Genomic DNA, 14,257 nt, shown 5'->3' on the forward strand with positions numbered 1-14,257 from the left:
TCCTGGGCAGTTCTGAGCACTGGCTGTGAGGTCCCCAGAAGACACAGTTACCATAGGATCTGTGTGTCTTGAGAGCAGTAGTTGCAACTGTCTTTGTCTTCTGTAGTCACGGTGTCTTCCAGAGATGTAAATCCACCAATACCATACCTGAGTGGCTATGTGATAACAGTTTAACCATGGAACTGTCCTTCTTTTCTTTAAAATGAATTTTGTTGTCAGTAGACATGCTTTATTTGAAAAGTTTCATATTGTTTCTCTAAAAAAGTTGTTTGATAAATTATGGATAATTAGGAAGTCACATGTGATTGTTTTGATCAATAAACACATTGAATGTATTAAAGTCAATGTGTTGGTGTTTAGTTATTCAGAGTTTTCATTTCTTTGTTCTTTGATCGTTGTTTCTTTTCCAGACCAATCTGGTGGCGTCTGGTGCTAACGAGTCTGAGATCTACATTTGGGATCTGAACAACTTTGCAACTCCAATGACACCTGGAGCTAAGACACAGGTGTCCTGTTAACTGATGATCAGTGTGATTGCAGAACCTAAATGCATTTATATTAATTTTAAGGTTTTTGAACACGGACTGGCACTTAAATATCATTTATTTCTAGTAGCATAGTAAAGTATTGATAAGTATGTTTCTCTTGTAAAGTAGATGCAGGGAGATTATCCTGAGTTTGAAATCAACTTGGAATGTAGAATGAGACCTTAAATAACATGTTGCTGGGTGTGGTTGTGCATGCCTTTAGCCCAGCACTCAGCAGGTAGAGGCAGGCAGATCCTGTCAGCCTGATCTACATGGTAAGTTCCAGACCAGTTAGGGCTACATAGTGAAACCCTGTCTCGAAAAATAAAATATAGTGTTTCTTTAACGTATCCATGAGTCTTTGAGCAGTAAGTAGTCATTCAGCACCTACCAACTGCATTATGTGGTACTGGGCCTAGAGACGTTCACAAACCAGATAAATGCTTAACAATTGTCTCACAGTGACATGCTGGTTCTTTGAATACTAGCTCTTCTCAGCATTCAGATCAATCCACTTTTCCTGGGTGCCTCATGTAGGCTGGGTAAGAGCTGCTTCTGCTCTGTGTTGAATTTCTCATTGTTTGGATCCCTAGTTGCACTGGCCTTCATACCTGCTCCTACCATTTTGAGATCTTGAAAGGTTGCTTTATGATATAGTCTGCTCCTTACAAAGGCAGCTTCTCTGTAGTTCAGCTGCCATTTGTGTCCTGCCTGCTTGTAGGACACACCTACTAACCATCAGTGTCTACTTTGTAGTCTCTCTTGTAACAACATCAAATGAAGAAACTTGTTGCTTTATAGCAAGAACCCAGTAAATGCCTGTGGATGAGACAGCAGTCAACAATACAAAGTCTGAAGTCGTGCGTGTCTATGTTAAACAACATGGATTACTGCAGTAGATGGGTCCAGTTTTTAAGTAGTAGAGGTTTTTTTAAAATAAAGGATCAGCTAGGCATGATGGTACATGCCTTAAATCCCAGCAGAGGTGGTGGATCTCTGAGTTCCAGGGCAGCCAGAGCTACATAGTGACACCCTATCTGTCTCAAAAAAGGAAAAGGAAAGAAAAGAAAGAAAGAAAGAAATTATAAATGAAGAATTAGAATTTATAATTAAATCTATTTTTTAGTTTTTTGAGGCAGAATCTTACTATGTCATTCTGACTGTCCTACAACTCAGTAATGTAGACCAGGCTGGCCTACAACTCAGAGATTAGCCTGCCTCTGCCTGTAGAATGCTGGGACTAAACGTGTATGCTACCACATTCAGCTTTATAATTAAATTTGAGTATAGGAATGTCCTAGTAACTTTCTGTTGCTGTCATTAAACACTGCCCACAAACAACTGGGGGAAGAAAGGGCTTATGTGGCTTACATGTCCAGATGGCAGTCTGTCTCCTGGGGAAGGGAAGTGCCCTGCTTGCCCTGGCCTGCTTGCTTACTTCAGGGCAGTACTTCCCACAGGGACCTCTGATACAGACAGACCAGCACAGTAATGAAGTGGTTTTTAATGTTTGTTCCTTAATAGCCACCAGAAGATATCAGCTGCATAGCATGGAACAGACAAGTTCAGCATATCTTAGCATCAGCCAGTCCCAGTGGCCGGGCAACTGTCTGGGATCTCAGGAAAAACGAGCCCATCATCAAAGTCAGCGACCATAGTAACAGGGTGAGTACACAATTGACTTGTGATGAGTATGTGATATTTCTGCAGGAAGTACAGTGTCATTTGTTTCAAGAAATCACATTAGTGTAAAATTAAAATTCTGTCTTTTTATCCACCATTTAATAGTGGGATGCATGCCATTCCCTTCATGAGAATAATTACATACCTAGAACTCATGTTTTCAGAATTCCTCTCCACAGCCTTAAAGGTTGTCCTGAAGGTCCCAGCATTTACCATTTTGCTAAAGACATAGACACCCTTGTCTCGTGGGCATGCTGTTTCTAATTATGGAGATATTAAGGTTAACGGGGTTAACATTAACATTTCTCAGTGGAATGTGAAAATATGTACATTATTACACAAACAAGCCTATGCCCATAGCCATCGACACACTTGTGAAGGCCCATGTCCTGTTGGCCCTGTCCCAGGCCACCCCCACCATGGCCATACCAGACTCCAAACACAGGGGTCTCCTGAGACCATTGGAAAGCTCAGATATTTACATTATGATTCATAAGAGTAGCAAAATTACAGGTAGGAAGTAGCAATGAAAGTAATTTTATGGTCGGAGGTCACCTGTATTAAAGGGTCGTGGCATTAGGAAGGTTGAGAACCACTGATGTAAAAGGTTTAAAAACTAGTCTGAACTGGTCCTTTTTCCTGTTCATTTCAGTAATGACATAGTCCTCACATTTTATTTCTGCTTCATAAAGTAACATGATTGCTGAGATGTGAGCCTTCCTGTCTGCAGATGCATTGCTCTGGGCTGGCATGGCACCCCGATGTTGCTACTCAGATGGTGCTCGCCTCTGAGGACGATCGATTACCAGTGATCCAGATGTGGGATCTGCGATTTGCCTCCTCTCCTCTTCGGGTTCTGGAAAATCATGCCAGGTACAATGCTGCTGTTTTAAGGGATTTTGTTTCTTCGTATTTTGTTCTAAAACATATTTACTCATTTTGATTTTAAGCAGTAGTCATGATTTTCTCTCCAGAGTGGAGGATAGATCATGTCATGCTCACGTGGATCCTTTGTTAAAGATTTTACAGAGACAGAGATGTGTGCCTGTAACCCCAGCACTTGGCAGATGGAGGCAAGGAGATCAGAAAGTGAGGGCCCTCAGCTACAAGTCACCAGAATAATCAGTAAAACTGAGTCCGTCAACACTGTGAGACAGCTCTTGACATGGACTGTGCAGTTAGGTCCTTGGTAGTCATCAGACCTAAGAAAATGGGATGCTGTATAGGGCCAGTGTAGAAACTGCCTTGATTTTGTTTTCATTTTACTTTAAAAGTAAACATTTTTGAGCCATTAGGTGAACATAGATCTCAGAGTGTTCCCTGAACACTGTGCTCTACCACAGAGCTAGGGACTGGGCCATCACAATTTAGCAAAGCACAGTGCTGGATGGCAGAAACAAGTCAGTCTTGGTAGTTAGCCGGTTTCTTATTCTACTAAATAGTAGATTGCTGGATTGTAAGGTCTCTTCCAGCCCTGGAGCTCTATGTTTCTTGAATAATGTATACATATTAGGCTGGAGAGATGACTCAGTAATCAAGAGCTCTTGTTGCTCTTCCAAAGAACCCCACTTCATTTCCCAGCACCCACATAGCAGCTCGTAGCCATCTGTAACTCTGTCTGGCTCTATGGGGTCTGATGGGTCTAGCTTCCTTAGGCATCTGCACTCATGTGACCACACACATAGACTTTAAAACATTTTAAAAGTGAACCAACTTTGACCACTTGTTGCTGTGTTAGAGATCAAACCCAGGGCCTTATATACGCTAAGCAAGTGCTTACCACTGAGCTAAATGCTAAGACCCTCCAATGGTGTGTTCTTAAGAATGGTTACAACATAACTCTGGTTTCTCATATCATCTCTGAGTAACATAGATATGAATACAGAAAAGGCAGAATACTTTCTCTAAAGAGTACAGAAGATTTTGTGTGTGTGTGTGTTTGTGTGGTCTGTGTGGGGATGCACATATTTGTGGAGGCCAGAAGTCAATGCCTATCTATGCCTTTCTGAGCTGTCCTTAACCTTATGGTTTTGGGATTCCAAGTCTGGAGTCACCACTGAATACATAGCTAATGGACCCCTTTGACTTTGGCTTTCTCTACCTCCCTAACTGGGATTACCAGTGTGTGCTCCCATGCCTGGTGTTATGTGTGTGAGTGTGGGTGTGGATGCACACATTGTTGGGTCAGAGCAGCATGTGGGAGTCAGTGTGTCTTGGATTGGACCTCGGAATCTGAAACCCTGTGTAGGTCACAGGGCTTGGCAGTAGGAACCTTTACCTCACTGAGCCCTCACGATGGCCTGGCTTTGTTAGGATGCGTACAGCAAGCAGTCACTAGTCAGCAGCCCTCCCAGCTCAAGGAGTCCACTGTTACACGGTGTACAGCCCGGTGGGCACTACTTACTAGTACTTGCAATAAGACTTGGAAGTATCACTCTTACACTAAAGTCACAAATACCCCTTACTCTAAGACAGTGATCTATAAAAACATGTTTCTAGAATCTAGAGTTTAATATTTCCTTGAAAGATTTCTAATTTTTTTCTTGTCATTACACTTGGTGGCAGAAGCTAAACCGTGGGACTGAGGCTGTAGATCGGTGGTAGAGCACTTGCCTCCACACAGATCTGCCTGCCTCTGCCTCCTGAGCTGGGATTAATGGTGCATGGCACCACGCCCCGCTCGTTAAGGCACTTTGACACATTATTCATAGTCCATATAGTTGGGCATTTGGTTTCATTCCTTGCCATCTGCACCATGCACGGTCCTAAGCGCCCTGTGTCTGCAGCATACATTACCAGATGAGTTAGCAGTATGTGATCCCCTGAGCCTGCACAGGCCTGACTGGAAATTTGCTTTCCTCAAGATTGACTTTTTCCTCATATCTGTGGTTTTTCTTTGTCTGAGTCTGTCTGTCTGCCTGTCTGTCTCTGTCTCTCCCTCTCCCTCCCCCCCTCCCCTCCCTCTCCTTTCCCTTCCCTTCCTCCCTCTCTCCCTTCCTCCCTCTTTTCCTCCCTCCCTTCCTTTCTTCCTAGGCTAATGATTTGGACTAGTAAACAGAGAAATGAGCCCTTTTACTACACTTTGTTCTCATTTGTTCCTCTCTCCTGCCTTTTTTTTTTTTTTTTTTTTTTTTTTTTTTTTTAAATAGGGGGATTTTGGCAATTGCTTGGAGCATGGCAGATCCTGAATTGTTACTAAGCTGTGGAAAAGATGCTAAGATTCTCTGCTCTAACCCTAACACAGGAGAGGTAAGAGGAGGAGTACTTCACCCTGTCAGCCCTTGTAATATTTTATTTCTACCTGAATAAGAAATTTCCATATGGATTTTAAGCACATAATTATAATTAAAACTATGGAGGAAGGTGAGAAATGTTAATCTATCAGAACTCTGTCAGGAGCGTTATTACCCAGGCTCATTTCCTTTAATCTTTAAAATTAATCCTTCTCTATTGGAACATAGTTTTTTTAAAAAACACATTTATTTTTATTTTTGTGCATTGGTGTCTTTATGCAAATTGGTGCTTTTCATGCATGTGTGTGTGGGGGCTTCAGATCCTGTAGAACTGAGGTTTTAGACAGTAGAGAGCCAAGCCACCATGTAGGGGCTGGCATCCAAACCTGGGTCTTCTGGAAGAGCAGCCAGTCGTCTTAACCACTGAGCTACCTCACCAGCCCCAAGCTATAGCCTTATCCCTTTGCCTCTTCTCTGTTAAAGTAGACCATTGCAGGTTCTTTTCTAGTTACTCTGATGGAAAAACTAAGAAAAACCGTGAATGGCTGGGGCTGGAAGTGTGGCTCAGTGGTCAAGCTCTTGCCAGTGCAAAGTTCTAGGCTTGGTTTCCAGCACCGTTAAAAAATGTTTTCTGGCTGGCAAGCTGGCTCAGCAGTTAAGTCTGGAAACCTGAGTTTGATTCCTGGGACGCTCATGAAATACAGGATGAAGTGGCTCCATGCATAACTTCAGCACTCCTCCAGCAAAATGGGAAGCTAACTTTGGTCTGCAACAGCAGAAACAAGAGAGAATATACTTCTCCAAGGTGGAGAGACAGCTGACCCCTGAACTTTGTCATCTCTGTGTACTGTGGCATATGCATCCCACACTTATCCATAACCCCTCCCTCCCTAAACAGAACAAGTTAGTAAATAAATAGTTTTTCTACTCTTAGGTGTTGAGAATTGAACACAGGGCCTCAATTCCCAGCCTGTCAGTAGATTTTATCTGTCTTATTAAAATAGAAGCAAGTTCTTTGGTTCCTTGGTTTCCATTTTAAAGTTTTAGATTATGTTTTTGTAGGAATACAGAAAACTTTAGGTTAGGGAGCTGAGAACAAAATGAACGCAACAATAAATTGTGCCTGTGTGATTTGAAACCAGGAAAAAACTGTTTGCTTTTCCCCTGTACCTGTTCATGTTTGGCCAGGTTCTTGGAACATACTGTTCTCTTACCATTTTCTTAGTTATAAAATAAACTTTAGAGTATCATTGTATTTGTTTGGAATTTCAAGGAATTGACTTTTCTATATATGTATGCTACATCTTTAAAAGTTTGATTTTCTAGGTCAGTGAAGTTTCAAGTTACATATGAACCAGTGCAAGCATCAAAGACTGGAATGGAAGCTTCTTCACTCTGTGGTTGGGGTTTTTTTTTGTGTGTTGTTGTTGTTAATACCATACAATACCAAAGTTAAGGCCCATTTGGCTTTTCCTAAGGCCTCAGATGTATACTCCTAGGCTTCCCACTTGTCTTCCCACTCTGGATCAGCAGCAATTCTGATAACTTTTTATTTATTTTTGAATTTCCTCTGTGTGTATATGTTCATGTACATACAAATGCATGTGCACTTATATGTGTATGACCTGGCTCCCAGGAATTAGTAGTATCTCTTTGTCAGTTGCCTCTCTCCCTATTCAGGGTCTCTGATTGGCCTCCCGCAGTGCTGGCAGCTGACCCCTGTCTCTGCCTCCCCAGCTCTGGTCACAGGCCAGTGTGGGTGTCAGGGCTTAAACTACAGTCCTCATGCTTACATGCAAGCACTTTACAGATGCACCATCTCCCCAGCCCTGTAACAGCATTCTAAAGGTTTTCCATGGCCTTTTCCTTTATAGGAAACTTTGCCAGGATTCTTCAGCAATAGGAGTGGCATATACATGCTTTCTCTTATGGCTAAAAGCTAGATTTGTCGGTTCTTTCTAAGGCTGTGGTTTATAGTTTGGTTATCATCTATCTATCTATGGATTGATCGTATGAGTGCTCTGCTGCATGTCTCCTTAGGCCAGGAGAGGGCATCGGATCCCCTTACAGGTGGTTGTGAGCCACATGTGGTTGCTGGGAACTGAACTCAAGACCTCTGGACAAGCAGCCAATGCTTTAACAACTGAGCCATCTCATCAGCTCATACAGTTTGGTCTTCAAATGACCAAAATATAGTTATTTGGATCTTGCCAGGCACAACCAGTTGAAAGGAGTAGCCCTAGAATTTGATAAAATGTTCCGATCTTCCCAGCTTGTCTGCTGTTGCTGTTTTAGGAAGAGGAATACTGACTAGCATTCCTGTTCCTACAGGATCATCCCAGGCCATGGTACTATAAGGGGAACTTATTGCTTTTTTTGGCTAAGACTTTTTTTTTTGTTGTTTTGTTTTTTTTTGTTTTTTTGAGACAGGGTTTCTCTGTGTAGCCCTGGAGACTTTTCTTAAAGAAAATGTTCAACTGCACTTATTACCAACCTTATTTATTTTGTTAATTTTTACTTATTTTATTTATGTTGGGCTAGGTATTATATGAACTTCCCACCAACACACAGTGGTGCTTTGATATCCAGTGGTGTCCTCGGAATCCTGCTGTCTTGTCTGCTGCTTCCTTTGATGGACGGATCAGTGTTTATTCCATCATGGGAGGAAGCATAGACGGCTTAAGGCAGAAGCAAGTTGACAAGGTAACAAGCAGCGTTAAGACTTTTGATGATTGCAACTGAAAAAGATAGCCATATGTGTGCAATTATTTTTAAAGTGATTTTACCAACCAGCAATGCCACTTTACTGGATATTTTGTTGTTAGATATTTTGTTGTTGTAGAAAAATTGCAACACAGTTTGCATAGGTTACTGATTTATATATATATTTTTTTACAAACTAGCTTTCGTCATCTTTTGGGAATCTTGATCCCTTTGGCACAGGACAACCCCTCCCTCCATTACAAATCCCACAGCAGACTGCTCAGCACAGCATAGTGCTGCCCCTAAAGAAGCCCCCCAAGTGGATCCGGAGACCTGTGGGAGCTTCCTTCTCAGTAGGTGGATTTGGTTTTATGGTCAGGGCAGTGTATTAACTGGAAAATTGTGGGGTAGCACAAAGTACTGCGTATCCAAGGTGGCTTGTGGAGGGCGTGTCAGTGGGGCCCAGCTTTGACTTGAGCAGGCTTACAGTGCCGTCATCAGGAGCTCAGTGTGGTGGCTCACAGCTCGTTTGTTCTTCACAGTTTGGGGGGAAGTTGGTGACTTTTGAGAACGTCCTAGTGCAGCCGCAGCAGGGAGCTGACCAGCAGCGGAGGCAGCCCGTGTTCATCAGTCAGGTGGTGACAGAAAAAGACTTTCTCAGCCGGTCGGAGCAGCTGCAGCACGTTGTGCAGTCTCAGGGCTTCATCAGTTACTGCCAGAAAAAGATTGATGCTTCCCAGACTGAGTTTGAGAAAAATGTGTGGTCCTTCTTGAAGGTAATGTTGGGCTTATTTTTAATTTCTGTTCCTGTGTGTGTCTGTACATGTTCATTTTACAGTGAACACACTTATCTGCTTAGCTATCTCTCTGGCCCTAAAGGTAGTTTTGTTTCATTATCAGTAAATTTAATTGTTCCTATTATAATCAAAACGTATTTTCCTTTTCAAGAAACATTTGAGATAGTTTGATTTCAGAAATGCAAGATGAAATTAAAGAAACCCAAGCTGGGCACAGTAACATACCCTGTAATGCCAGCACTTGGGTCCCGATCTCAAGGCCAGCTTGAGCTATTATAGCAAGACCTTGTCTCAAAGCCAGAAAAAAAAAAAAAAGTTACAAAGAGAACACAGGACAAGCGTAATTTCTTAAGTCATTATAAGCTAAATAGTTTGGAAATACACCGAAGGGGGTCGGGGGGAGGGGGAGGAGAGAGAGAGAGAGAGAGAGAGAGAGAGAGAGAGATCAATCAATCATTAAGCAGACTTAACACTAGACACTGAGAGATACTATAATAAAAGCACAGAATAGCATCTGTCACAGACCTGGTTGGTGACATGGGGAGAGACGTGAGGGAGGTGGGGTTTAGAGACATTTCTCTTTTTGCTGATACAGAAGAGCCAGAGGAAAGAACCTTTCAGTAAATTGTCTTTTCAGAGCAGGCTAAGTTTTTTCTTGGACATTTTGCTTTCACAGATGTTTCTTGATACTGATTTTTCCAAGAAAACCAATCTTGAATATAATAGGGTTAAATTCTATAATTCTACAATTATAATTTGTTAGGAGTAAAATTTCATTTCCATTTGAAACAGTGTCTCTCTCTCTTTCTCTTTTTGGCTTTTCGAGACAGGGTTTCTCTGTATAGTGAAACAGTGTCTCTCACTGTGCATGCAGTTCTTGTGCTGACCAGGCAGGCCTCAGAGAGCACCTGTCTGCTTCCCTAGAGCTTAAGTTACAGGTGTAACCATGCCTGGCTTAGGTGGAAGATTTGAAAAACTTTTTGGATATTGAATACTGTATACACTGTTTTACTTTCTCTTCAAACTACTGAACATGAATTACTTTGTATTTAACAAAATTGTAGGTAAAAACCAAGCCTCACTTATCCAGAATGGTTAATTATGCACATACTTAGCCTTAAAAAAATAGCTGGCTTATCCAGGCCGGTGGTCCATGCCTGTACCCCAGTAGTTGGGAAGCAGAGGCGGGAAGGTGGGATGTTAGGATTATGGTTTGCCACACAGAGTGTCTGAACCTGAGGCTTGGGCTACCTGAGATCCAGTCTCAAACAAAACACGAGTTCTTAGAAGAAGTTACTTAGGGATGTGGTGGCATATGCCTTTAATCTCAGCATTCAGCAGACACTGACTGGTGACTCTTTGTGAGTTCAAGGTCAGCCTGGTCTACACAAGTCTCATGTCAACCAAGGTTATGTAGCAAGATCCTGTCTCAAATAAGCCATTCGAAGTCTAGAATTGTCTGGGAGAGATGGCTCTTTCAGATGACCTGAGTTGGGTCCCTAACACTGGGTTGGGGGCCTCACAACCTCCTGTAACCTCACTGTAGGGAACTGGTGTCCTCCTGCAACACACAGGCATACACATTCAAACATAGTTTTAAAAAAAAAGCAGTTTTTAGAGTTAAATTTTTTTGAACAGTGAATTTTCAAGATTTTGTAGACTTTTGATTCTTTAGTAACTTTAGTTGGAATTTGGTCAGTTTGTAGAAAAACTAGGTTTAAATGTAGATCTTTGTTTGAAGATAATATCTCTTTTAAAAGGTAAACTTTGAGGAGGATTCTCGTGGAAAGTATCTTGAGCTTCTTGGATATAGAAAAGAAGATCTGGGGAAAAAGGTGAGTCCCTGAGAAAGTCAATGTGACTGTCACAAGGAAAATGTTTATGTGTTTTTGTTTTTATGCAGTTCTATACAGATTTTATCAAATCAGTCAATAAACATTTAATAAGAACTCATGTATGTTACCAAAGTTTTCAAATGCAAAACTCCATTATATGGCTGGATTTAGAAGCTGTCACAACCATCTTTACCTCAGCCTGAGTCGTCAGAAATAATTTGGCCTTGACAGATAAGTCACATACACTGAAGCTTTATTGGGGTGTTACCAATGATGATCTACAGTGATGTCTTCCCAGCTCTGACTCACAGGGAAGGAGACACTGTCTGAGCTTCTGCAGGCTCCCACCCTAGCTACATCAATGCTTTTCAAAAAACAGTGTTCTTCTGTGTAGTCCTGGCCATTCTGGAACTGTCTATGGACTAGGCTGGTTTCAAACTCACAGTGATTCGCTTGGCTCTTCCTCCTGAGTTCTGGGACTAAAGATGTGTGCCACCATGGCCTGGCCATCATGGAATTCTTAAGTGGCACATTGTTAACCAGGTGACATGAATTCCGTTCTGAGAGAGGAAAACACATTCTAGTTTTGTCATCCTATCAGAAACTGTGTTAATTGGTCAGTGTTGGCCTGAGCAGCAGGTACCACAGAGACCTTGAAAAATACTTTTCTGTAGAAAACAGCTGCCTAAACAGTGTGTGCTGTCTCAGTGTGCCCCTCCGAGGGCTCGTGGGATGGAGCCTTATCCTGGTCACACTGCGAGGGTCTTCGCTTATGCCTTTAAAGTGGTTTTTATTTGATTTTATCATTAGCATCCTAGATGCTCTTGATTTTTCTGAGTTTCCAGGAGATTGAAGTTTTACTTTCATGCCTGGAAGCAAAAAATTCGGAAATAGAATCCTTATCAAAATACTGCTAAAGCAGATTGACTTTTTAAAAAGTGTAAGCCAGGTGTGGTGGCCCAGGCTTTAAACCCATCACTCAGCAGACAGAGGTAATGGATCTCTCTTGAGTTCCAGGCCAGCCAGGGCTGCAGAGTGAGACCCAGTTAAAGAACAAACAACAACAAAACAAAAACTTACTTCTAGTTATTTAAAACAACAAAGTACAAGAAAGCACGTTTCTTTTAAAGTTGTTTTGAGGTTTGACAGCAGAACTGAAGAACATCTGAATAGTAGAAGTCCATGTAGACGAAACTAGAGCCAGGAAAGTCAGTTCTGCACAGATCTTCGCTTTCCCTGAACATACTATCCCTGATAAGAATGTGGAGTTGTGCTGAGAACGGGGTAACACTAACCTTGCTGTTCGCCCTGAACTAGAATTCCATTTAGTAGGTGAGTTGTTATTTCCCTTTCAGATTGCTTTGGCCTTGAACAGAGTGGATGGATCCGATGTGGTAAGAAGGCCATAAAAATAGCTGTTCTGTCAGAGTTTGCTTAGATCATGACAAGGAAGGGTAGCTTGAGAAGTTGATATGTCTTGTGCTTCCTGGTTTAAAAAATACCAGTTCTAAGTATTCTAGTAAGTTCATAATTCTTACCTTAAGTTGAGCTTTTAAAGCATGTCACTTTTGATATATTTGAACTTTATAAAAGGGAAAACTGAGTCAATGCCTGTTCAGATACTTAAGGTAAAGCTCTTGTATGTCATATGACATGTGCTAACCGGAAGGAAGAGGTTAGCAGTCATAGTTCTTGCTCTCCTTTTAATGTTGTTTCTGGAATAAATTTGCCTGTGGTTGCTTCTTATGATCAAGCCCTGGATGTGGTTGGTTGGGTCTTTGTCTCTCTTGTTACTAATAACCTTTAATGCGACACTCCTCAACTCCTCTGATTGTTTTATGTACCAAAGGCTCTTAAGGACTCTGACCAAGTAGCGCAGAGTGATGGGGAGGAGAGCCCTGCTGCTGGAGAGCAGCTCTCGGGAGAGGTACTGACTTTCTTAATTCTATTGGAAAACCGTGTGGTAATTGTGTATCTCACTTAAACTTTGGGCATTCTTGACTAATTGTTGCCAACTATGTTTGAATGTATTGTTTTCTCAGATATGTTTAGGGTAAGAGTCTGTTCACCTCACCTAACAGGAGTATCTCTGTGCTCTATCTAGTTCCTTGGCCCAGCTTCTGGATTTTATGGCTTAAAATTAGCAGCAGATGTGAGATTTTCTTAATTGGGGCAGGAGACTGCCAGATGCTAAACTGAAGAGATAATTTCATTTGGAAATGCAGTTGCCTTGCATGTCAACTTAATGCTTTTTTTCTTGGCACATTTAATTTGTATAGCTTACTGTCAGTGTCAGAGGTTCTAAATTAGTCCTGAACTTGGAACACAAGTCAAGAATATTTTATAAAACTAAACCAATTGTGATGATTTACTATGTGTCCTTAGCTGTGCATGGTAATTCCTGAAATTAATTGAGAAGAGACCTTGAATGCAAACTTGTATCATTGATTTGTTTCCTTTTGATTCTTTCTCCTTCCAACTAACTACTAATTCTGGAATTTATTTTTTTTTTGCTTTTTAGTTTTACTTAATCTTGGAAAATTAATCAGATTCTTATTTTGTATCTAATCTTTAACTTTTCCATTGCCTTTTTTCTTTACTATGAAATACTTACAAACATAATTCATGAATATTTTGGGCTACTACAAACTGACTATAAAATATCTTTTTTATTTAAATCAATTCTTAGAATTTAAGAAGGAAATAAGGAGCATTGTAAAATCTTCCTCAGCCTTTGAACTAGTTTTGGAGATACCTAGGGAAATTTATAGATACCTACAAGCATGTTCATTTGCATGCAGATAGATTAACCGACTTATCAAATTAAAGACTTGCTTGGTAATGCACTCACAGTAGTTGATGAAATGTTCAGTTAGCCAGATAGCTGTCATCAGTCAAAAGGAAAAAGAATCTTCCCTTCTGTCTTGATGATACTTTTTGCTTTTTAATATAGTATCGTGTATATTTGAGGTTTTCAGTACATAAGAAATTATGCATTTGGGGCCCTATTAATTAATATCTCAGGAGTTCATACATAAAGGTTTATTAGTTGTGTATAGAAAGCATATCTGAAAATGGTAAGTTAGAAAAAGGGAAAATGGTATTGTTTGTATGGTCCTGGGGATTGAGCCCAGGGCTCGTGTATCCCAGGTCTCCTGTATTTTTCCCATATGCATCTCCAGCCCTGAAGGTACTGTTCTAGGAACTTGGTGAACAGAGATGGTAAGGGTGGATAGCTGGTTTACCCCTCAGTGTGGTTAATGTTAACTACCAGTGCTTTTCTAAACTTGAAGTGGGGAGGAGGGAGGACTAGCCTCCTGCTGTAAGGGTAATGAGTTCTGTGCCTTAGGTGAGCCTGTGCTGGACCCTACTCAAGAATGTCACCTTCTGGAGTGTAGGCAGTGCAGTTGCAGGTGTGGATGTTTGATGTCACGTAGGATAACTTTGTTTTCATTTAAAAGAAAAGTCTTGGGATGTCT

General features: G+C 41.3%; 1 protein-coding gene across 33 annotated transcripts in view; it reads left to right on the forward strand.

Moving 5' to 3' along the window:
• The window catches only part of Sec31a (SEC31 homolog A, COPII component), a 50,837-nt gene that overhangs the window by 13,234 nt on the left and 23,346 nt on the right, over positions 1-14,257 (forward strand). For 14 of the 33 annotated variants that reach the window (XM_076926378.1, XM_076926383.1, XM_076926395.1 and 11 more), the window contains exons 5-14: positions 411-506; positions 2,052-2,192; positions 2,941-3,083; positions 5,360-5,459; positions 7,985-8,146; positions 8,347-8,499; positions 8,689-8,922; positions 10,704-10,778; positions 12,134-12,172; positions 12,628-12,705. In XM_076926378.1, the coding sequence (XP_076782493.1) occupies positions 411-506; positions 2,052-2,192; positions 2,941-3,083; positions 5,360-5,459; positions 7,985-8,146; positions 8,347-8,499; positions 8,689-8,922; positions 10,704-10,778; positions 12,134-12,172; positions 12,628-12,705 (1,221 nt within the window). The remainder of the gene's footprint in view (positions 1-410; positions 507-2,051; positions 2,193-2,940; positions 3,084-5,359; positions 5,460-7,984; positions 8,147-8,346; positions 8,500-8,688; positions 8,923-10,703; positions 10,779-12,133; positions 12,173-12,627; positions 12,706-14,257) is intronic. The other 19 variants (XM_076926388.1, XM_076926389.1, XM_076926391.1 and 16 more) reach the window with 3 other exon arrangements.

The sequence above is a fragment of the Arvicanthis niloticus genome, chromosome 27 (genome assembly GCF_011762505.2).
Source record: "Arvicanthis niloticus isolate mArvNil1 chromosome 27, mArvNil1.pat.X, whole genome shotgun sequence".
Taxonomy (NCBI): Eukaryota; Metazoa; Chordata; class Mammalia; order Rodentia; family Muridae; genus Arvicanthis; species Arvicanthis niloticus.